This window comes from Buteo buteo, chromosome 2, assembly GCF_964188355.1.
Source record: "Buteo buteo chromosome 2, bButBut1.hap1.1, whole genome shotgun sequence".
Classification (NCBI taxonomy): Eukaryota; Metazoa; Chordata; class Aves; order Accipitriformes; family Accipitridae; genus Buteo; species Buteo buteo.
Window position 1 is genome coordinate 66,683,997 of NC_134172.1, and position 22,726 is coordinate 66,706,722.

At 50.9% G+C, this 22,726-nt stretch overlaps 1 protein-coding gene across 1 annotated transcript; it reads right to left on the reverse strand.

Moving 5' to 3' along the window:
- Positions 1-43: 43 nt before the first annotated feature.
- SGK2 (serum/glucocorticoid regulated kinase 2) lies at positions 44-15,618 on the reverse strand. Its single transcript, XM_075022547.1, has 14 exons — positions 15,567-15,618; positions 9,914-9,983; positions 8,531-8,588; positions 7,655-7,704; positions 7,012-7,069; positions 6,328-6,411; positions 5,880-6,011; positions 4,933-5,045; positions 4,344-4,380; positions 3,693-3,779; positions 2,177-2,272; positions 1,734-1,889; positions 1,231-1,320; positions 44-1,001 (listed from the first exon to the last, which is right to left on the reverse strand). Exons 1-14 carry the CDS (start codon positions 15,616-15,618, stop codon positions 846-848), a joined length of 1,239 nt encoding a protein of 412 aa, XP_074878648.1. The 3' UTR covers positions 44-845.
- Positions 15,619-22,726: the final 7,108 nt, after the last annotated feature.

A 22,726-nucleotide genomic window follows, 5' to 3' on the forward strand; every position in this document is an offset into this window, starting at 1 on the left:
AAGGTTATTTTTATTTTTCCAAGCAACTCAGCCTCTTCCCCACCCATTTTTATCTGGGATTTTCCTCCCACACACTGGCTCCTCCATAACAGCCTCCTTATTGCTTCAGCAGTATCCCTATCCTGGACCAGAGAGATACACAATCCACTCACATTGGGGAGGGAATAGCTGGCATGAAAGACCACAGTGCAGTTCAGGATTTACAGACCTGCAGCTGCCTGTGGAGCAATGACTGATGAACAGTTCCTCTGCCCAGCTCAGTCCAGGACAAATGGCTTAAGTGGCACAGTCCACTTAAAAGGAGGAAGCCACTGCTCTCAGTAGTGTGAAGAGTTCCCCTCTCTATTGGGGAGGCAAAGCAGTTGGACAGAGCTGGGCAGAGTTAGCGCCACAAAAAAGAAAAAGAAAGAAAGAAAAAAAAAAGAGTGGCCCATTACGGGGACATGGCTGTTCATGTGAATGGTGGTACATACCTCAACCATAAATACAACCACAGAGTGAATACAATTCTGCCAAGTAGCACAAGACACTTGGGGGAGGGAGATCATAATAATCAGTATCCCACTTTCCCTGCCAGGGGAACAGTCATTTAGAGGGAAATCCACCAAACAGCAAAAGTTAAGAGCTCTGTTCCATCCCAGGCAGTTAGTATATTAGTCCCAATTTCCTTAAACCGTGAGCAAAGGACAGTACCCATCCTTTTAAAAAAAAGAAAAAAAACACAAACCACCCATACACAAACACCCAACAAAAAAAAAAACAAACAAAAAAAACAAACCAAAAAACCCCACCAAACATAAAACCCAATCAGTTAAAAATCTGGCTTCTCAAAGCCTTTATAAAACCTAGATGCCCTCTTCAGTTGGTGCATAAGAAAATCCTAAAAATGCATCCGAGGCACTGGAGCTGCTGGCTGCTAGGTCAGGTGTGTGAGTGATGGAGGTGGAGATCGCTTCTTGGGTGAACTCTGGATCAAAATGTCGCAGATCAGCTGGACCAGCCTAAGCCAAGGAACAGAGACATGCATAGTCATTTTGAGTGAGCAGACCCCCAAACAACCATTTGTGTTCAGACAGTAACACAGCTGCTCTTCCAAAAGCATCGTCACCACTCACTGCATTTGCAGTCCCTAACCTGCAATTCAGCATCCCTCAGTGTCAGCATAGGACACCTGGAGAGGATTCCTTTTGTACCACTATATAATAGATAGCAACAGAAATACCCACTTACCACATTGGGGTTGAATGGTGGGGTAATCCTCTTGTGGTACAAGTCATCCCAGTTTATTGGGCTGAAGAATACATGGTTCTTTATCTCAAGCTGCACAGAAAGCAGTGGGGAAAAAGAGTCAGTCTTCTGCCAACCCTCCTTTTCCAGCACCTGCCAGCTGGTTTCACAGCATTAAGTAGTTGAAGCAAGACTTGGAGCTACCACATATCCATGTAGGGGCCACATAGCAAATCCTTAGTACAGGAGGGTCATGGTCCCGTAATCCCTTGAAGGGAGATGACACCATCACACATTGGTGTCCTAGCTTGCCACCACACCTTGAATCATAGTGTTTCCCTTTGGAAATCCAAGTCAACCCCATATGCCCCTTTTAGGGGGCTGGAGAGACATAAGTGTGCATCAAAAGATTTTTCCCAAGGCACTGCCGTTATCATGAAAGAAAGGCTCAGAACAGAAAGGTTTCCTATCCATCCTCCCTCCTGATCCTAATGGAGGCAACCTACAAAGTCTGTCTTGGCACCCAGCCTCCTCTTCTGGTCCTTGTGGAGAAGTCCCTGGAGGATGTCACAAGCTGCCACAGTCTTGCTTCCTTGAATCTGGAGTGGCTTGTGCAGAATGTTGTCATACATCTGAGACACATCCCGGCTGTAAAAAGGAGGCTAATTTGAAAGAGAGGAGAAGCGGGCAAGTAAAACATGAGCTACCACAAGGAACCACACATCGCAGGTCAAAATGAGTCCTGTAGCAAGTAGGTGAGGGAGACCTGCCATATCTCAAATATCAAACATATCTCTGTTCAAAGGGCAATGGTATGATTGAAGCAGGTCATCTAATTCAGGATTCAGTTGTCTGTGTCAGGTACCGTGTGAACACCAGACCAACCTCACATCGCAACTTTCAAAAATAAACTCTCCACCATGCAGCATAAAACAGCTTCCAAACTTACCAGTCCAAACAGCATCTCATAGAGGACAGCTCCTAGGCACCACCAGTCTACTGTCCTGTCATACGGCTGCTTCTTTAGCACCTCAGGAGCCAAATACTGGGAAGAGTCAGAAGTAAATATTTGAGTCAAATTATAAAGGAAGGGCTTTGTCCTCATAAGTACACAAACCTGGCTGCAGTTCAAACTGAGCAAATGCATTAGGAAGGACACAGATGTTTTTCCTACTATGCTTTGATAGACTCTCCACTTGCTTCAGAGCAACATGTTTGAGACACCTACTAAAACCCCCAAAGTGTTTTTCAGGGCTACAGAAGGTTCTCTTCCTATACAGAACTTCTACAAGAATTTGCCACCAACCACAACTCAACCAGCAAACCTGTCCTGCACTGACACATTACACCTCTAAGAGGCTCCTGTAGTTTTGAGAAAGCTGCAGTTTTCAGTCCCACTAAGTCTGTCCAAAGCAGCAAAACTGCTAATAACCACAACCAAGCAGCAACAGGGAAGAGTTCAAGTGGCCCGCAGAACAAGCAGCGCACCGAGTCTGGTCTCGCAGGATTATCTCTGTGTACTATCAGGCTCCCTACCTAGGGCAGGGAAAAAAAAACAAAAACAAAAAAAAAAACAAACAAAAAAAACCACAAAAAAAACCAAACCAACACACATTAAAAACCACAAACCTAAGCTCAAACATCCCTGCTTGGTTCATGCTGTACTATTGCGTAAGTGAGTCCCCACTGAAAGCAGAGGGCACCCACCAGGAAATTCCTGCCCACTTCTGAGCTTGAATACTGAAAGATATCTTGTTTACAGACCCTTCTTCAAGCTGTCTCAGGAGGGGCAACAGGACAGGTGCATTACCTAGGCCAAAGTGCTACCAAAATCCCCAGCTCAGTAAGAAGCAGAAAAAAAGCCTCCAAGAAGCCAAACTGGAGATAGGTTTTAGCAAAACCTAGTTGAGGGTGCACTGGAGAAAAGGCATTCCCTCCCCTCTGAGCAGTGCTCACTTTCCAGAGGAGAGCCTGGTCCTCTCCTCCACACAGGGTGTTTTGCTGCTCCTGCTTAGCAAGGACACGCAGAAGAGCAGAGCAAGGTCCTGTGTGTGTCAATACCAGCAGGCTCCTTGTTCTGCAGCTCCAGGGTGTTAGAGCAGGTAAACAGCCTGCTCACAGGCTTGCTCATGGGCTCCCAGGGTCAAGGTTGTCTCCACAGCCACCTGGAGCAGACCCAGTTTCACAAGACTGGCCATTTCCCAGTGCAGGGATCCCTGCCCCTGATAGCACAGCAAATTTAGAGTACTAATCAGCTGTTATAGGTAAAACTGTCTCTGTTGAGTAGGAAAGACCTTATCTGAACTCCAGCTTCAGGCTGACAACCTCAAAGAGCCCAAGGTGGTCTAATTCACAGAGCCCATATTTTGAGACATGAACAGCCACACAAGTCTGAGACCCAGAGTAGCAAGTCTCTGAAGGCTTTCAGCCCCCAGGTCACAGTGAAAACCCAGCACGTGCTGTACCTCAGGAGTGCCGCAAAAAGTAGAAGTTGTCTCCTCTTGCTCCATTCCTTCTTTGCAGAGTCCAAAGTCTGTCAATACTATGTGTCCCTACAGAAGAGAGACATTTCAGCTTGGCCCACTCTTTCTAGAGAAGAGAGGATTTCCAAGCATTGGCCTTCATATTGCACCTCATGTATGTTTTAGTTCTCCACTGCTCATGTGCTTCCCCTCTCTCACCTTCTGGACATCCTATAGTACAAGTACAGGAGCCCATAGAGAAAGTAGATTCTAGATTTATTTTTTTTAATTTGTCTACAACTCTATAGCTATGCGGAGATCCAGCACTGCTGTACTTTGCTACCGCCTTTATCCCAGAGTCAGTTTAGCAGTCACCACCAGAGTAGCAGCAGCAACTTGCTCTTAGCACCCATGATCCCTGCCCACAAGTTAGGTCCCAGCTCTTGGGAGCGAGCTGAGAGGGCCCCAAGTGTGCAGTTCTGCAGAGGGCAAGCTCACTCCCTCTTGCAGGATCTGCACAGAAATGCAGTGGTGCATACATGCAAAATCCATACAATGAAGTAAGCTATAGCCCAGCTTGCAGAACCATAGTCCTCTGATTATGATTCTGATGCTTTAAAACCAGAAGGCAGGCAGCATGAGCTGTGAATATACCTGGCAATCCAGGAGAATGTTCTCAGGTTTTAAGTCTCTGCAAGACAAAAAATGCTGTTTGAGCACATTTGGCCAGATATTTAGAAGAGCCAGACCTGAAACAGCATCAGCTAAGAACAGGAGCTAACAAGATTTCCCAGTCCAGCTCACCAAGACCTTCCCAAAACACATATTCCCACCACTGTTGGGTATCAATACACACACACGCAAACATAAAAAGACTGCTGTCATACAGGATCAGGTATTAGCCTGCATTTCCCTACATATCTATGCATAAATTGTTACTGCGAGAGAATTCCTTACTTATTGAGCCAGGTTTATTTTAGATCTTTACACTTAACCATTCTCTCTCCTTCCCACTATCAGGCTGGGAGTATTTATTGCCCATCAGGTCCCATGCAGACACCATCCCTCTTGCAGGATAAAGTGCCAGCAGCACGCTGTCTTGTCTGAGGTAGGAGATTCTTCAGCTACTCCAGTCCTGCATTTTGCAGGGCCCCAGTGAAGCCCCTTTCCCCCCCAGCACCGCACACAGCCTGGCTGGGCAGACTTGGTACCCCTGCTCTCCCCAGCAGGAGATGTGCCTTACCTGTAAATGATGTTTAAGGAATGCAGGTACCCAATTGCACTAGCAACTTCTGCAGCATAGAATCGGGCCCGGGGTTCACGGAAACAGCGCTCCCTTTGCAAGTGGAAGAACAGCTACAGGCAGATGAGAGGGTTGATCATTTCTTCTCTAAAAAAACCTGAAGGATATCTGGAGCAAGCCTGAAAGCCAGCTACTCAAGTGAAAACTGGTTTGCAGCAAGTAGCACACAAACAGCACCGAATAAGCCCAAACCAAGTGGCTTTAAGCAATCTAAACACCTTTCTAGAAATCACTTCATTTGTCCTCCTTTTATGTCACCACCTCACTTAAAAATTCATTCCCCCCAAAATGGTCATCTGCTGATGTAGTTAAACTTCCTAGCTTGCTACAACTCACAGGCCAATCATAGTAGTAGTATGGCCATGAGAAGTGGTACATGCACAAATGAACCCAGTAAGACCCCCAATATGAATTCAATTTGGGCAAGACATCCATGTCAACAATATGTCCCAGCCAGTTTCAGATAGCACAGAAAAAGACAGCTGCAAAAAAAGGTAAGCTTCTGGAGGACAGAAAAATAAATCTAACATACTGCAATGGCATCACCCAAGCAGTAGACTAGGATCCAGAGCTGGCCCACAATCGGGTTTTGCCAAAATCAGTATTACTCATATTCCCCATAGGATTTTAAAACACCCCTAACACATGCTTTTCTCAGTATCCTTGCCTTGGGAATCATCTGACTCAGGTCATAGCCAGCAAGATATTCACTCAATTTACAGGTGAGATAGCATGCCAGCTACTCCTGGCTGGTCCTTGCCAGCAGACAAAGCAACATTATACTTCAACATCATTATCTTCTGATCAGAAACAGTTTTAGGCAATAAAGCAGCATGTTTGGGAAGGACCAAACAGAAGGTTAAAATAAAGCCTGTAAGTACACTCACCTCTCCTCCATTTACATAGTCAAGCACAAAGTAAAGCTTCTCTGAGGTCTGGAAGGAGTAATGGAGTCCCACAAGGAAGGGGTGCTTGACATTTTTCAGTAGCACATTGCGTTCTGCCATGATGTGGTTTTGCTATGAAAAAGCAGACAAGACGTTAGAGTTTCAGGCAAGGGTCCAGTGCAGTCTGCCATAGGGGCTCACTGCTGTTTTCAAAACAGGTGGAAACTGGGAGCCCAAGAGGGTCATCTCCAGCCCCAGGAAGGGGACCACTCTCTCTTTTCTGACCTGATTCATCTCAGTTCTTCATGTTCCCATGGCACAGAGAAATCCATGTTTAACATGCGAGTTGTCTACATGGATGCCAGCCACAAGACACCTCAATTGCATTACCAGGATAGCTTATACGCTGACCACTATTTGTAGAAGTGGCCAAGGAGAGCAGACATACCTCCTTTTTCTTTAGGATGGTTTTCTTATGCAAGACTTTCACTGCATAAAAAGTCCCATCACACTTGCGTTTGGCCAGCAGAACCTGCAACAGAAGGTCCTGGTCACAGGTTTCAGTCTCACCTTCTGCCATTTGGTTAGCATTTCCTCATTAGCTCACTCTTGTGAGTGATGATACACAGAGTGCAGCTTCAGAGGGTCAGGTACAAAGTTTTAGAGATCAAGCTCCAGCCCTCTGACTTCCCAGCACTTTCTCATTGCCAGGAGAAAAAGCACACAACACCTCCACATACATCTCTTACAAGCCCAATAGAAAATAGTTTTGGAACATTTAGCAAGAATCCACTTTAAATGGGATTGTTGCCATCTCACAAGGTACAGATTAGCCTGGAGATCTTTTGCTAGCTGAACAACTCTGAAGCTTATTTTGAATCAAGTACTGCTCCTCACCACCCTGAGCATAAAACACCTCACACTTCTGTCCTTGGAGAGGTTGCAGGAGAGCTCAGAGTAAGAATGGACAATGAAAACCCTACCTCAGGTCTCATCTGGCCTCAGTCCCACTCAGGCCAAACTCCTCAGGAGAGGTGCAAGCAAAAGACACAGCTAGAAACTCCTTCAGCAAGAAAATCTCTTTCCAAGATGCCTCTAAAGAGCTACAGCCCACCTGTACAAACCCACTTACTTTTCCAAAGCTTCCTTTGCCAATAACCTTCAGGAAGTCAAAGTCTGTTGGCTTGGCACTGTTGGGCAAGAATGAAACAAGTTAATGTTTCTGGGAGAGAAACGTGCAACAGCAACACTACCATCAAATCAGAGTTCCTTCTTGGAAACACCAGTGTTTGTGAAAGGGATTAAAGGGCACTGGACAGGTGACCCTCACTCCCAGCAAACGGCACATTCGCACTGTGTATGTCAGTGTGCCCAGCAGAGGATGAGCAATCCCTCAGCAACCCACCTGCTGAACACAGCAGCAGGTGGAAGCAGCACCTTTGCAGGGGAAACAGTTTATCCCCATTTCTAGAGAAAGATAGTCAGGGAGCCAGCAGTGACAAAGAAGATCTTCCCTTACTACCTCTCAAGAGACATGGGACAAGGGGCTGCAGACATGGACAGGAAAGGATGATTATGATAACAGGGACCAGCTATAGCTGAATGTCTTGAAAGCTGGTGCATCAGTGATACACATGGTATTAAAGGCCAAGTAAAGTAATTGTTAGGACTCTTGCAGACACCACCCACACGAGACACAGAGACCAACTGCCTTCCCCTGCCAGATCTCTTCACTGCATGCTCCATACCCTACCCGGCTTTTGCGGGGAGCTTACTTTGGGTTAGCAGAAGGTCCAAGGTTGATGTTGTCAGTTGGTGTTGGAGGCTAGAGAGAATTACAATAATATTAGTCACAAGAACCATCCTGCAGGTTGTGCTTTCCTTTCCTCAATACAGTATCACTTGCACAGAGCCGTTGATAAACACCCATCAGCAAGAGACACAATGGATGCTTTGGCAAACTTTTAAGTGATGGGGAAAGGGAGAACAGAGCTATGCACTAAAGTAATATTATCCCCACGCTGGAGTCTGTACTAAGGTACTCTGTGCTGAAGTCCTCATCCCATACTTGCACAAAGAAAAAGTACTAAGCGACTGCTTGGCTCCTGACTTGACGCTTTCAAGACCTGCTGTGCTTCCACACTGCATGGCTCAGTTGCTCACTGCAGCACCGAGACAATGAGGTGCCGGGCAAGAAGCCCTGTGCACAGCTCTGAGACAGAGAAGCATTCCTACAGCAGGACATCAGCATCCCTCCCAAACCCTGCAGCCCTCTGCCCACTCCCATTAAACCCCAAAACTGCCAAGTCTGGAGCCTTGGAAGTGGCCTTACACATATGCATCACCACAGAGGTGTAGCCTCCCTCTTCCCAGTGACAAGGAGGTACGTACACACACACGGTCTTCATCCTCTTCCTGCTCCTCAGGAGTCTTCCCTTCGCCAGACTCTAGAAGCATTATGCCTGTCCAAAAGGCTATATAGGGCCTCTCTGCTCTCCTTTTTCTCTACCCAGCATCACTCACAGGGACAAGGCAGCAGTAAGACTCCTAGCAGGCTAACACAGGCTCTCCTCCTTGCTTTTCTCCTACAGGCACCAACCCTCTCTTCATCCCAAAGGTGAGGGCTTGCTGGCTCAGAGCCATGATCTCACCTGGGTGCTTTTGTCCGGGCTCCGGGAACGATCCATTAAAAAAGCAACTCGTTCAGCACTTGAGAAAAGAAGAGCAAGCCAGTATTGAAAACGGAATTCAAGAGAAACACAGCTTCACACCATGAACTTGCCAGGCACCAGCGCAGACCCCAGTGTGTGCTCCCCTCTGTCATAGGAGACCTCAGCTGAGTTCCCCAGCTGCCTCCTTGGTCACACTGCTAATCCCAAGCGGTGAGGGTGCACAGGCTCTGGGGAGGCAGGGGACGGTGGGTGCATGCTGACAGGAGACTGGGGGGGATGGTTCCTAGGCACACAAGTGATTTGAACAAGCACAAGCATATTAAATGCCATAGTTAGCCCTTGATTTGCAATAGCAGAAACTCGTCAGGGCACCAACATATCAAGACCAGCACAGCCCCAGCAGCAACAGAGCATCAGGGCCAGACAATGCTGCAGCCCTCCCGGCCATGGCCAGACCCCTCTCGAGGCAGATGCAGCCCCCACTGCAGCAGGATGCTGCAGCACTCAGCCCTGCAACCCAAGGAATGTCCCCACAGGGCAGCCAGGAGAGTCCAGCTGGGTCTGACCACCACATGCCATCTGGGCTGGCAGCAGCTAGAGGCCATTCCCCCAGGGCAGGGCAGACCAGGGCAGTTTGGGGCTGTTGACATTGCAGGGAAGAGGGGCTGGCCACAGCAGCCAGGGCTGGCTCGGTGAGCAGAGGCATTGAAGCACAGGGCTCTCATCTACCCAGTGCAGCTGCTGCTGGGGCTGGAGAAGGTGGACTTGAACAGCACTTGGTTCAGATCCAACCTGCTCATTCATTACTCAGGAAGGATGGGTCCTGCCACCCCAGGGATTCCTCCCTTTGGTTTTAAGGGTTCCCCCATGCTCCTTGCAAAAGCCAGGATTAAAGAGATGACAGAAGGGGGAAAAAAAAAAAAAAAAAAAAGCAGCAGCTCTTACCTTGTCCCCTGCCTCCAGAGATCTTTGTCCATTCCCCCTCAGCCCCACCAAGCTCTCATACACCACAGGGAGGCTCCGAAGGCTCTCATCCCTTCAGCCACCCTCCACCCCGCCTCTTCAAAAAAAGGGGCCCAAAGCTCCCACCAGCCTCCACCACATCTCACCTGTGGGTGCTCCCCCTCTCCGCCCCCGTGCACTGCCAGGCACAGACCCACGGCCATCCCAGAGCCCCCCTTCTCCACGGCCGGGCTGACCATGGCAGGAGATGCCGGACGGCAGCGGGTGCTGGCGGCTGTCCCCGGGACTGCCCACATCTGGCCGGTGCCAGCCAGCTCCATTCACCACCGAGCCAGCGCAGGGGTTATCGGGCTGAGTTTTTAAAGGGCTCTCATCCCACTGGGAGGTTTTCATACTCACTACGAGCAGAGCCTGGAGCCGGAGGCCTTGATGGTTTGTCCTATCCTCTCACGGCCGTGCTTGATGAGTTCTGTGAGGAAAGTTGGAGCACTGAAGCCGATCAGCTGGCAGCGTGAGCACAAGTGCACAGAGGCACGTTTGTTCTTCACCGACCTTGCTCTTCTCTCCACAGCCGCCCTCCTCCCCCTTCCACCCACGTACCAAAATAACCAGGAAATTATAGGAACCAGGACAGCTCCCCTCCCAGCCCTGCCAGGAGCCCTCAATAGCTCATAGGACAGGGATAAGTGCCACAAAACAGATACCCTCTCCCATGGCAGAGGGGACTCAGGCTAAAACACCACTGTCAAGCCTCCCTGAGCCACCCTGGGTCCCCAGGAGGGACAAGGGGAGTGCTTACAAGGACGATGTTGTACTGGGATACGTCACACACTTGGCACATCCACTGCCCCTTTCATTCAGGGCTCTGCGAGTAATTAGGGACATGAATGAAACCTTTCAGGCCCCTGCAGGAGGTAAGCCAGCACACACACGTTGCAGCAAGTTAAGTGACTTGCCCAAGGACATGCAGCCAGTGCCAGAAGCTGGGATTCCCACCACAGAGCATCTCTGCTGCTCAGCTGTACAGGCAGTTGCCAGTACCCATCATCATCACCTCTCCCTTCACAGAGCCTGCTCCCTACTGCCCAGGCTGAGCAAGAGAAAAGCCCCAGAAGTACAGCCTGCATGGAGGAGTTGCTTATTTTAATTAGGAATAGGTAACAAATATTTCAAGACTCAAGTTTTACTCCCTGGCTCTGCCCTAGTCTTGCTGCTGGAGGGAAAGAAAGAATCAAAATATTCACAGAAACACATACTTCCCTCCCACCACCCCACCCCCCAAAAATGGGCCTTTGTAGACACAGGCAAGTTGTCATCCTGGAATAGCTCTTCTACAGACCAAGGAATAGGCAGCACCAACTGCCAGAGCCCATCTCCCCAGGCAAGGGGTTTGTAGGACAACAACAAGTTTTGAGGTAAACACAAGCCGATTACAGAGCCCTTCCTGCACAGGTCTTAGGATCTGCCAGATGGAAGGACCTGCACGCTCCAGAAAGCCACCAAACCGGCCACCACCAGCAGTTCTGGGATCTGGGTGCAGATCTGATGAGGAGCCAAAAACACCAGGCTGTTGTTTTAGACTTTCTGAATGGATAAGAAAGGGAAAGCAGGAATTTAAAGAAAACCCAACAAACCATTCAGTGAGTGAGCTTACAACATCAGACGGGTCTGAGACCCTGACCTTGTCTGATACATTGCCCTGCAGCAGATATGAGAGCTAGTCCCAGCAGGCACCCACCAGTAGGGACAGCATGCAGGCAGCACCCAGACAGATCAATCCCCATCTCCTCCCACTGGGCAGAGTCCTTATTTCTCTGACAGCCTGGCTCTCCCTGGCTCACCGAGGTCTACTGAAGGTCATCCAACGCCTGCCTTGGGGCTGCATCTGTCCCACAGGCTGCTAGACAGGCTGGCCAGATACCGTGGTTGCAAGCAGAGGGACATCAGCCCTGCTGTCTCCAAGCAGGCAACGCTCACTCAAAGCTCCGTGCCAGGGAGGAGATCTGCACAGGGGATGGCCAGGGGCACGCAGGCATGTGTGGAACAAGAGCCAGGCTACAAATGGCAGCAGTAGGTAGAGTGAGGGCTCCCACCCCCTGCCCAGGAGCCTCTTACCAGAGCAACCCAACCAAGGCCACACAATTTAACACCTCGCTTCCACTCCATACACATGGCTCCATCAGGCAATGCAGCCTGTTCCCTCCAAATCTGAACCCCCACAAGCTTGGTTTGGCTTGGTTTTGGCCGTAGGGTCAGCCTGCTGCCACTGACACTGTTCTGATCCCAGATGCAAGGGGAAAATAATGACATATCACAGCCTGGGCATCTTGGGGAGCACGTAGGCAAGCCATGGAAACACATCCATCTGCCTTGGAGGTATTTGCTGGCAGCACAGGATGCAGAACAAGTTCCCAACTTGCTCTGAGGGGCTTGGACAAGGCTGCTTTAGCAAGGTCTCCACAACCTACAGCTAGGCAGCTAGGCACTGCTGAGCAGAGGCTGCACAGCTCTTCCAGGGCCACAGCCTGGCAAGCCTGTTCATGCTTCCGTCCACAAGCCCCATTCTGCTCCACTGCTGCTTTGCTAGAAGTGAAGCTACTCAACAAGTCCCTGCTGACCAACATCAGTGTTCTCCAACAAAGCTATTTCATTAAATGTACTTGCTCTGAGGCAAGAGTCTCTTTCTGCAGTGAAGTACCACACACATTTTTAGGATAGGCATAGCCCCATCCTGTATCACTTTCTGTTCAGGCTCAGAGCCACCTTCCCCAGCCTGAGTCCACCTTCAAAGCCAGGTTAGTTTCTGGTTTAAATCTCCCGAGCAGTCAAACAGGCTTTTCCTTATCACTAACAAACCCTACTTCCCCTAAAGCACAAAGATTTCCTGAGCGCACACATGCTCAACAACAGAATCAGAAATAGGTCATGAATATATGCTGGAATCCTTGGTTATACATGCCCGGCTGCATCCCTCCTCGTGCCTGCTGGGGCAGCAGGGATGCTCCAGGCATGGCCAGGGCCACAGAGAGCATTAGCAAGCAAGTCTAGGAGTTTCCCGATATGATGTGACTATTACACACCAGGGACACAAACCACTACACCCCACACCCCCCTTAAAGACCATTTCACCCCAACACCTGGGCCAGAGGCATCCCCCAGGCAGTAGACACCCGCTCGCACAACATAAAGCTGCTACTTACAAGTTGGAGCAGTTACAGCAGCTAAATCTCCCCCCACCAAACATCCCTCAGTAACATACGCTTTCTTCCCAGCACAGCACAAGCAGCTCCCTCTTCCTTCAACAGTTCTGCCAGCAGTGACCCACATTCCCATGCTAGCCCAGCGTTATTTGCTACAAACACATTACTAATGCAACGCGTACCTTGCACGGAGAGGCAACATCATAGACTCGTCATCTGCAAGCTGCCTCCCACCCTCTTCCCTGATGTCACTGCTCTCGGCATCATTTCCTACCTAACCTAGATTGCAAACCCCTCCGAGCAAGTCCCTCGTCCTCTTCCGCTCTGAGAAGGGCTAGTTGCCAGCCTGGAGAGGCAAGGAGGCCTGGCAGGCTGTCACTGGGACAGCAGGCGATGTTTTGGAAGAAGCACACGGTTTGGAGGGGCAGGGTTGAGAGAGGGGCACCTAAGGCAGCCCACAGCTTTCATCCAGCACAGGGGCTGCATGCAGCGTAAGGGGGAGATGCCCCAGTTTCAGCTCAGAGAAGGAGCACAGGGGGAGGTGGGAAGGAGGACTCTTGCAAACACATGCTTTTACTGGCAAAAGAAAATGCTCAAGCTTTCCCCGGCTACAGATCTAAGAGATAGCTCCAGGCCAGCACTGGGCTCCACTTTCATTCCCATTGAGGCACTACAGCACACAGCAAGTCCAGGAAGAGGTTAGGAAAGACTTTAAAGGACTTCTTCACTTGGGGAAGCTTTCTTAGCTGCCCTCTGCAGAGCTCCTACCTGACTTTTCCAATTTTCTCTTGTGGATCCTTTCCCCTACACCCCAGGGACACTGCAAACCAGAGCAGGAACCCCAGCTAGGCAGCCGTGGCTCTGAGCAAGCTGGAGTCCACAGACAAACAACCCTCCACGTTTTAGAGGAAAAACTACATGCAAACCTGGAATAAAACAGCAGGTGGCTAAAGCTTGCAGCATTTTGCAAAAAAAAAAAAATAATCCCATGAAAATAGAGAACAAAGCATCAAACGCACCTGGGAGCACATCTACCGGCAGAGGCTGTGTCCTGAAGCATGGGAAGCAGTCCACAGCAGGCAAGCACAGAGACCCCTCATTCCCCACACTTCCCATCCTTGCGCTAGTCTGCCCAGCTACTGGCTGCCCTGGCAGACTAGAAGCCCAAGGCTCTTTCCTAAAACTCAGAGGGGAATAGCTTTGTTTCCTGTAGCAGTTCATTTAGCCCATAAACACCCCCACCTCCTCAGTGTGATCATGCTACTACTACTAGCTCACTGCAGCCCTTTAAAGAGAGCAGGAAAAGCTGATCAGCTGCAAAAAATGAAGAGACACCTGCTAGATATACCCAAGGAGTGAGAATGTAGGTGTCGGCAGTAGTTTTGGATGAGGAGGGAGGGGTGCAGGTGGTGGCTAGGAGCAAATTGCATCCCAGCAGGCATCTCAGGTGCACAGAACAATGTTTTACATGTTAGTAAGCTGGCAATTTGTCCACTGTCCTGTGGTTTGGAGGAAGGTCGAAACTGTCATTTAGTTCAGGTCAAACCCAGAAGAAGCTGCTCCTTCCAGTGTCCTCCACTGACCCAGGAAGGCTGCAGCCCAGGGTAGCCAGACTGGCGCTTTGCAGCAGTATTAAATGCAAACATAAACACACATGGAGGGGAAAACCTGATGTCGGAAGCACACGGTGATTTGAGAGAACAGAGACTAAGCTCTGAGCAAAAGGAGACATTGGAGAAGGGCTGGTGTCTTCTCCCTCTCTTCATTAAAAATAAAGCAGTTGTTTTTTGCTTCCATTGTAGTTTCCTAGAAAATCTCCCTGCATTCAGCTGCAGCAGGAGAAAAGCCAGCTTATAGAGCAAGTTAAGTGGTGGGTGCAAGGTGGTAAAGGCAGAGGTCTGGGCAGCCTTCTCTGGGGAGAGCAGAGGGGCTGGTTGCCATGGGACAGGTCCCTAACCCCAAACTAGAGCTACCAGGAGAAAACCATCTGAAACATCTGATGTGCTCATTGCCACGTGTAATGAGAGAGGGGAAGCGGCATGTTGCTTGAAATACCGTTCTCTCTCAGGTCAAAGCCTGAGTATTTTGCTCAGCCAACATCCTCAAGCTATTAGCATCATAAGCTTTTAAAAATATCTCCTATTATGTTTTTATTTTCTCCAGTTTTGCCTCTACTTGCATTGAAATGGTCAAGTTTCATTCAGCAGCTAACTTACATTTTCAAATCAGTATCTTCTGCTTTTGTTTCTTTCAATAAAAACCTTGGTATTATCAACAAAATCTACTTGATTTTATTTTCCACAGAAAGGCATCTTTAATTAAAAATCCATTTTCTATCCAAAGAAGAGGAAGCAGAATGAACCTGGAAGGAAAAGTTTTTACCAGCTAGAATGCATAAAATATCTAATCTGGAGTGAGGCCAGTAACGATAATAGACACTGATGGACAAAGCAACGGTTGGGTTGGTTTTGTCCATCGTGTCCCTTCCATTTGTAAGGGTTGCTAACACTCAAGGGCTGGGCACACACTGGGTGCAACTCAGGGTCAGGTGTGCGATGTGAAGCTGCTGCCCCCCTTGCACAGAACCACCTCCTGGGCCCCCCACGGGTCCCATAGGAGCTGGGATCCCTGCAGCCCTTGCTGGGAAGGGTTAGCCCCATCTGTCTGTGCCTGTGAGGCTGGGCTGTAGCCTGAGCCAGGCTGGAGCCAGGCTGGAAGGCATGCAGTGGGGCTCTGCCCTCTGCCAGCTGCTCCGCAACCCAACGTCGGAGGGAGACCTCCGTGGGGATGCCTCCTCCACGCCCTCATCATCCCCAGGGGGTTAGTGACACCGTACCAGCCAGGAGCATTACCCTTCGTCTTCCCCAGGGCAGTGGAGGAGGGCTCCATCCAGGCCACGTACATAAAGCCAGCCGAAATAGTTCCCTCTCCTTACGGCTGGGGCTGGAGCTCAGGGACAGGCACCGGGCGTCCTCAGGAAGCAGAGCACGCAGACGTTTCTCTGGCTGCAAAGGTGAAGGACACAGGAGTAAGAGTAGAAACAAGCCCTCAGGTGCAGTGCTGGCTGCCCACCAGCGGGCACGGCTCTGGGATGCAGGAGTGGCTCCCTGAGCCTCGTCTGGCCAGCATCCACCCGGCACTCGGTCTGGTAGAGATTATCGAGGTGTTCTGCCACCGCTCTGGTGTCCCTCTCTTTGCACTCCTCTCCAAAGAGCTTTGGGACTGGCAGATAGAGGGCACTGGAAGAGAGCTGGGTGGTACTGGTTGACTTGTTTGACTTCTGTACAACCAAACAAATTTACCCTACAGCTGTTAAATTCACAGGTTTCTGCTCTCGGGAAAGGATTTTGTTGTTTGATGCTTTTGAGGAGCTGAGACCCAATCCGTCCTCCCTGTACCCAGGGTTACTACCCTGGCACCGGTGGCTCCCTGGCACAGGAGAAGACATTCCCTGGAAGCACACGGACACATGGACTGCCAGTAAATCCCCAGCATAAGGGCAGGTCCCCACCTGGGGATTCAACATCAGACACCACCAGATGCCCAGGGCAGCTGCAGAGGGCTTTGCCCTGGAGACCCCCATGACTCTCCCTGGAGAGGTGTCCTGGGCAAGCAGTTGTCCCCATGACGGAGGACATGAGTGGAACAGGTAGATGTGAGCAAAGTTAGCCTCCAGCGTGCTGCACACCCAGGCAACCCTCCTCATGTGCAAGAGGTGAGACTTTCCCCCTTGCCCTGCCTCTGTGCACCCACGGCCATGTCCAGCAGCAGCCTGCAGCAGCCCTTGCCCCTTGCCCACAACAGGACACATTAATGCTGTGCTGAAGGGGTTGCTGGTTGTGGGAGCACTTGCAGGGCACATACGTTATATAGGCATGCAGGCACGCATCCCTACAGGTGCTGCAGGTGTGGCCATGCACACCTTACACCGGGACTGGCCTTGGCCCCTTCCCCTGCCCAGCACCTGCAGGGTCCTAAACAAAATTAAACAATTCTAGTAGAGCCAGAGATCTGCTGGTGTCAGTGTCGGGTTTTGCCAGTGTTGCTGGTCTTCTGTGCAGGGCTGGTGCTTCCCTGCCCTCCAGAGAGCACATCTATGCCAGGAAAACCTCTGGCTGGACCTGGGTTCAGAAGTGATGAGCAGCTCTCAAGCAATTTAACCCTTTCTGTGCATGTCTCCTGCCTGGGCTGGACTTGGTCAGACCATGGTGGGAGCAAGCCCTGGCCACAGAAAGGTGATTTTTTTTCAGCTGCGCTGGCACAGCTCAGAGCCTCCAGATGTTGCCTGTGCTTGGAAACATTTTCCTTTTCTCCCTGAGGGATGAAAGCTGCCTTCACTTCCCCAAGCCCTATAAGAGGTTGAGGGCTGCATGGTCCTCCATGGCTGAGCCTGGTTTCTCCCGGCGGGGCCAGCTCTGGCCGGTGCCACTCACCCCAGGGAAGCCACATTTGCAGCTTCTCTGGGGCAGGACATGTCCAGTGGACAACAGGTCCAACCCATTGTCTCTAGATGCAGAGAAGTACCACCCTCTCTCTCTGTTATAGTATTTTATATGCTACACATATATGCAATTTTATAGGGAAAGAAAGGTATAGTATCTTAACCTCCCTATCTAGCAATATCCATAACCATAATCATAAAAGTATCACTGGACTGGAACCACAAAGTTCTGAGCAATCGGAATTGCAGGGTAGGGTCCAGATAAGATTAAAACAAATATTTCTCTAGAAAGCACAAAGCAAGTTTCCATTGACCTGAAGTGAAAGGTGACCTAAAATGTTTGCCTACTCAGTTATCTCTGCTGGGTAAGGAATAGGATAGGATAGGATAGGATAGGATAGGATAGGATAGGATAGGATAGGATAGGGTAGGATAGAATATTCTTTAAAAGGTCAGAGCCTATTTCTTTGTCTTAAGAGAATTTAAGAAAGACTAAATAGACTATTGGTGACCACTGGGGTTCTTTAAAAAATTTTTTTCCCCTCTCTATATTTTTCTGTTAGTGTCAAAAAGCCAGGGCTCTGCCTTAGGCATTGCCCTTGATTTTGCCAAGGAGTCCCACAGGGGTGCTGGGAAGTTTCCCATGTTTTGGTGAAAAGAGCCAAGAGGAGGATCAGGATCAGGTTTATATTCCAAAGGGATCAGGTTTATATTCCAAAGGACAGCTAAAGTGGGTTTGAGCAACTCTTGGAACTTTCTGTGCCTCCGTTTCTACAAATATGAATGTGGCAGAGTATTACTGATCTCTTGCAAAGCCTTTACATCTTCAGAGGAATAAATGCCTGATCTTACTATTGCTATTAAATTAGTTGGCTGGGACCTTCTTGATCCCAAGTGTTTTTTAAGTGCAGGCACAGTCTCAGAATAAATAACTCAAAGTTTGAAGCAGCTGGCCAGCCTTGTCCTTGGGGAAGGTGCAATTCTCCTGTTTGCTCTCCTTTCCTTTCCTCCCCAGCAGCACTTCAGGACACATTACAGCCTGTGTTCTAGAGCCTTTCTTAAAAAAACCAAACAACTGTCTTTCAGGGGATGAGCGCCTCTTTTCTCCTGCAGCGCAGTCAGTCTGACACAGAGTGCACACTCAGGGCCATGACCCACAGCTCAAGCCCTGAGTGTGACCAGCCTGGCAGGAACAAGGGCAGAGAGGCAGTTTCCCGGCCGGATTGAGCAGGGCTTAGCAGCTTGGAGACGGCTCGGGGAGCTGCACTGCCCGAAACCAGGCCCCTCGCTGCTGGCACAGTGCTGGGTTCATTAGGAAAGCTTGTGGGCAAAGCGTCCCTAGGAATGCCTCTCCTCTGCCCTGCTCTGTCCCCATCCCGTCCCCGAGAGCTGCCGACTCCAGCTCCGCTGCATGGGATGCATGTTTTCACCCCTTTTTATCCACATGCAAAACCTGAGAAGCAACTGGTGCTGGCAGCCAGAGACTGCCTCCAGCAGAGCTATATATACTAGATCCGGTGGGCAGCCCAGTCCAAACTGGGCCAAGTGCTGCTCAAGGCGTTGTCAGGACCCCTGATCCCCTGTGCAAGAGCAGCAGACCGTCGCTGAAACCTGCTGAGCCCATCTCTTTTCCCCTGCTCTGGCACTGAGCAGGAACAGCCCTCCCTGTCCTGCCAGCAAGGGGGTCGGGGATGCCCCGTTAGAGGGATGCCAGACACAGCACCCCTCAGCTTCACCAGGCCCAGGCTGGTCCCAGAGGCACAGCCTGGGACACCACAGCCAAAACAACCAGAAATTTCTGGTGCAAACCTCACCCTTCTGGTGCTGGCTGCAAAAGCCCAGTGTGTCCCAAGCCTGCTTTCCCCGTGCAGGTGGTTCAGGGACATGGGGACACACATGGTCGGTCACCAGCTACCTCTGCTGATCTGCCAGCTCCTGAAATTACCCAGGGTCAGAAACACTTGTGGCTGATCCCCATGGGAGCTCACCCAGGGAGGTGAGCTGATGTGGGGCTGCGGACACAAGCAGGGTGACGGAAGATCCCGGTGCTGGAAGTTTCCTGGGGGAGGCACAGTTAATGCAAGAAAGCTTTCCACCTGTTACAATATTTCCAGGGGGAGCAAGGAGGCTGCTTGTCTCCTCTCTGGATTCCTCCACAGCTGGGAAAAAAACCCCACTGCTGGAACTCAAACGCCCTCCACTTTCAGCTTCTGACCCTGAGCCAGATCCCTGCAGAGCAGGTCTCCTGTGTGCCGGCTGGGTCCCTGGCAGCAAGGGACGAGCCCTTCACAAAAACCTCTGCTTCTCCCAAAAGGGTTTAAGTCCTTACAAAGACACGGGAAAGTCACAATCATCCCAGAGAAAGTAGACCGACATTACCTGCAGAGCGCGAGGTGCGGGGAGCCGGCCTCCTGGGCTCCAGCCGTGGGGCTGGTGGGCACTGCCACGCTCCAGCAGCATGTGCCGCTCTCCCTCCCGTTGTTTTTATTTTGGTGATTCGGTCTGAAGGTCAAAGGAAAAGTCCGAAGGAGTGGCTTGTGGCAGGAAGTAAATTATTACCCTGCCACTGTTCTCCGAGGGGACTGAGGCACAGGGAGCTGGGGTAGGAAAGGAAAATCCCTCCTTGCGGGGATTAGAGGGCAGCTCGCCGGCAGGGAAGTGCAAAGGGTCAGAACAAAGTGCTCTGTTCACCGGAGGCTGTGCCGGGTCACATGCCGGGTCCTCACAGAGGTAATGAAGCATGGATCACCTCCCAAACGCCAGCAAGACCTCCTGCATGTGGACACAACCCATTGTCGATCCACCAGCAATCCACAGAGCTTGCCAGCAAGGAAGGAAGTAGGTGAGGTGGAGCCTTGTCCCCTGGCAGCACCACGTCCAGGGTGGGAGATCCAGGGACTTTTACATGCTTGAACTTTGCAGGTGTGACAGTGCTACAACCCCACTTCTGCCTCCTGCGCGACCCTCCTCTGGCTCCATGCTCCCCATCCTGGGCCACACGTATGCAAGAACAAGCACCTGAGCAGCCGATGAGGACCGAGCCCCATGGGCACATCAGAACTGAGCCCAGAGGAGCCCTTTTGGAGCCAAAATCTACTGCCCTCCATTCATACCCTCCCCCATTTGCTCCCTGTTCCTCTCCCTTCCCCTCTGCAGGTGCCCAGCACCAATGGTCGGCACATCCCTGCATGAGTGGGTGCCCAAATAACAGTTTGATGGTTGAGCGTGTTGGTGGAGTCACTGCTGGTCACTGGTGGAGCCTCCAGCTCCTCACCCAAAATACAAACTTCATATGCAGGAGGCATTTTCTGATTACCCAGGAAGATTTCTTTCACCCTCAAAAGCCCTTTTGCACCTGCCCCTCTCTTGGTAGCAGACCACGATGTAGTTGGTTGATAGGTCCCATAGCTCTGAGAAAACATGAGTGGCAGCACAGTTCCTCCAGCATTTGTCAAGCTACTGACCTCTCGCCATTGGCACGTGCCTGTCTCGGCTGGGCCTGTGAATCCCAAAGCAGAGAGGAGAAAGAAAAAGGGGCACTGGACAGGGAGGCCATTACAAAAACAAAAGGGTGAGCTGAGTCAGGATTTGAATACACAGACAGGTAGAAAGATGTATAAAATCAGGTGATGGAGAACATTAGTGCCGCCATCAAAATAAGCATTTTCTGAAGCAGTCTGGAATATGTGATTTGGAGCATCCAAGGTTCATGAGGCCAAGACAGCCAGCTGCCAATGCAGCCAAGGTCTCCGGCTCCATGTGCGTGGGGAGAAGGCAGAGCCATACCTGCCCCTCTGTGAGCTCCAGCACCAGCAGCAGCACGCGGAGAGGAGCGGGCTCAGCCCTCACCTCCCTCCAGCTCCCACCGACAGTCCCATTGGGTGGCATGGCCCTGTGGGTGCGTAAGGATAACAGAGATTTGATACTACCTTCATGTCGCAGGGAACGAACCCAAATAGAGGTTCCTATTGTACTTGAGGAACCATAAAGACACAGAGGAAAATAAATCTGTACCCTGCTAGTGGAGAGAGGGCCTTTGTTTGTCTCGTTTTCAGAATGAGAAGGTTTAGAGGATTGCTGCAGCACATGACCAGAAGCTACGAAGCTGCAGACAAAAGCCGTTTGGAACAGAGATCAGACTTTGCCATCGTGCTGGCTTTTCAGAAGATTTCTGCTTTGTCCAAGTTAAACCTGCTGCTATTTTGGGGTTTATTTTGCTCAGTCCACTGCATCCCTGCTTTAAAGACTGCACATCTCCCACAACACTGGTTCATGTACGCTTTCACTAGCATCAGCACAGCATCAAAATGTCTGCTGCAGCAGGCTGGAGGGGGTTGCCTGTATTTCAAGCCCAAGTCACAAGGGTTGCACCAACAGCCGCACTCGTTCCAGCCACGGACAAGTTTAGAGGACAAAGCCTCGGCTTATCACTCCAGCTTGCTGAGCGGGCTCATTTCGCAAGCTCATCTCACGTCAGCCGCGAGCGTGCGTCGGCACCCGGCAGAAAGACGGAGGAAAGCGCTTGAGCAAAACTGACAGTGAGACAAAGCCCGTTGGGGCCCTCTGGATAATCGCTGGCTTTACCACAGCTGAAAATCGCAGCGAGCCAGATGCTGAGATGCCCTGTCATCCCTGGGACCCGCACAGCCTGCTGCCAGGCGTCACAGGGGAGGCAGAAATGCCTCGCAGAGTCCCTCCAGCCAGGCGGTGTCTCATGGGGCTTGGGGGGGCTGTGCCTAGGCAGGACTTGGGGATTTGAGGTGCCCTTGCAGGGGCTGAGGGCACTCTCTGCTTGTGCTCCCCTTCTCTGCACCCTGAGGAATAGAGACGAGGAGCCTTTGGCTGCCCTGACTTTCCCCCACTGTAGCAAAAAGAGCACAAATCATCTTAGACCCCAAATACACTCAAAGCAGGAGCCATTTCTGTTCACAAGTGGGGGGGGGGGGGGGGGGAGGAAGCGCTGAATTAGGTTTAAAACCTCTGCAAAGTTAAAGCTTCATAAAACGTTTTCTATCATCATGTGCCCCAAACCGGAAAACCTTTGGCCCCTGAAAAACACAAAGGCAGGGGACAGGTTAGTCTGTGAGCATCCCCCATCCACACGCAGCCAGCTGCCCGCAAGAAGAGGCGAGCGAGCTGTGCTACCGCTGCGGCACGGCAGCCGTCCTGTACACTCCTGCCATCCAAATGGGGAATGCGGGGAGAAACGGATCCTAAAACCCGCGCGTGCAAAGCAGATGCAAACCACAGATGTGCAGAGGAGCGTGGTGTTAACCTGCGAAGGGCTCCTCGGTTCTCCGCTGACTCCCAGGAACCGAGGGGTTATCTCAGCCCTACACAGGGCAGGGAGAAGATGAGCTGGATCTTCTCCCATGCTGGTCCCTTCTCAGCACCCTAGGGAGAAAACAGAGCTGGAGCAGAGAGCTCACGGCAGAAATAAAAAAGCAGCAATCGCTCATGAAGGAGGAGGAGCGGTCTCCCCGCATCCCGGGCGGTTCGATGGGATGGTTCCCGGGGCCGGGCCGGGCCGCGCCGTCGGGCGAGGGCGCTGCGCTGCCGCCGAGGTCCCGG

What these genes read in the sequence shown, in the direction of transcription:
- SGK2 (XM_075022547.1), bottom strand. Translation starts at nt 15,618, where the DNA reads ATGTACGTGGCCTGGATGGAGCCCTCCTCCACTGCCCTGGGGAAGACG. An exon ending in GCCCGGACAAAAGCACCCAG is followed by an intron (nt 7,705 to 8,530) that starts GTGAGATCATGG and finishes AATTCTCTCTAG; the next exon opens with CCTCCAACACCAACTGACAA. An exon ending in CCATCCTAAAGAAAAAGGAG is followed by an intron (nt 6,012 to 6,327) that starts GTATGTCTGCTC and finishes GCTTTTTCATAG; the next exon opens with CAAAACCACATCATGGCAGA.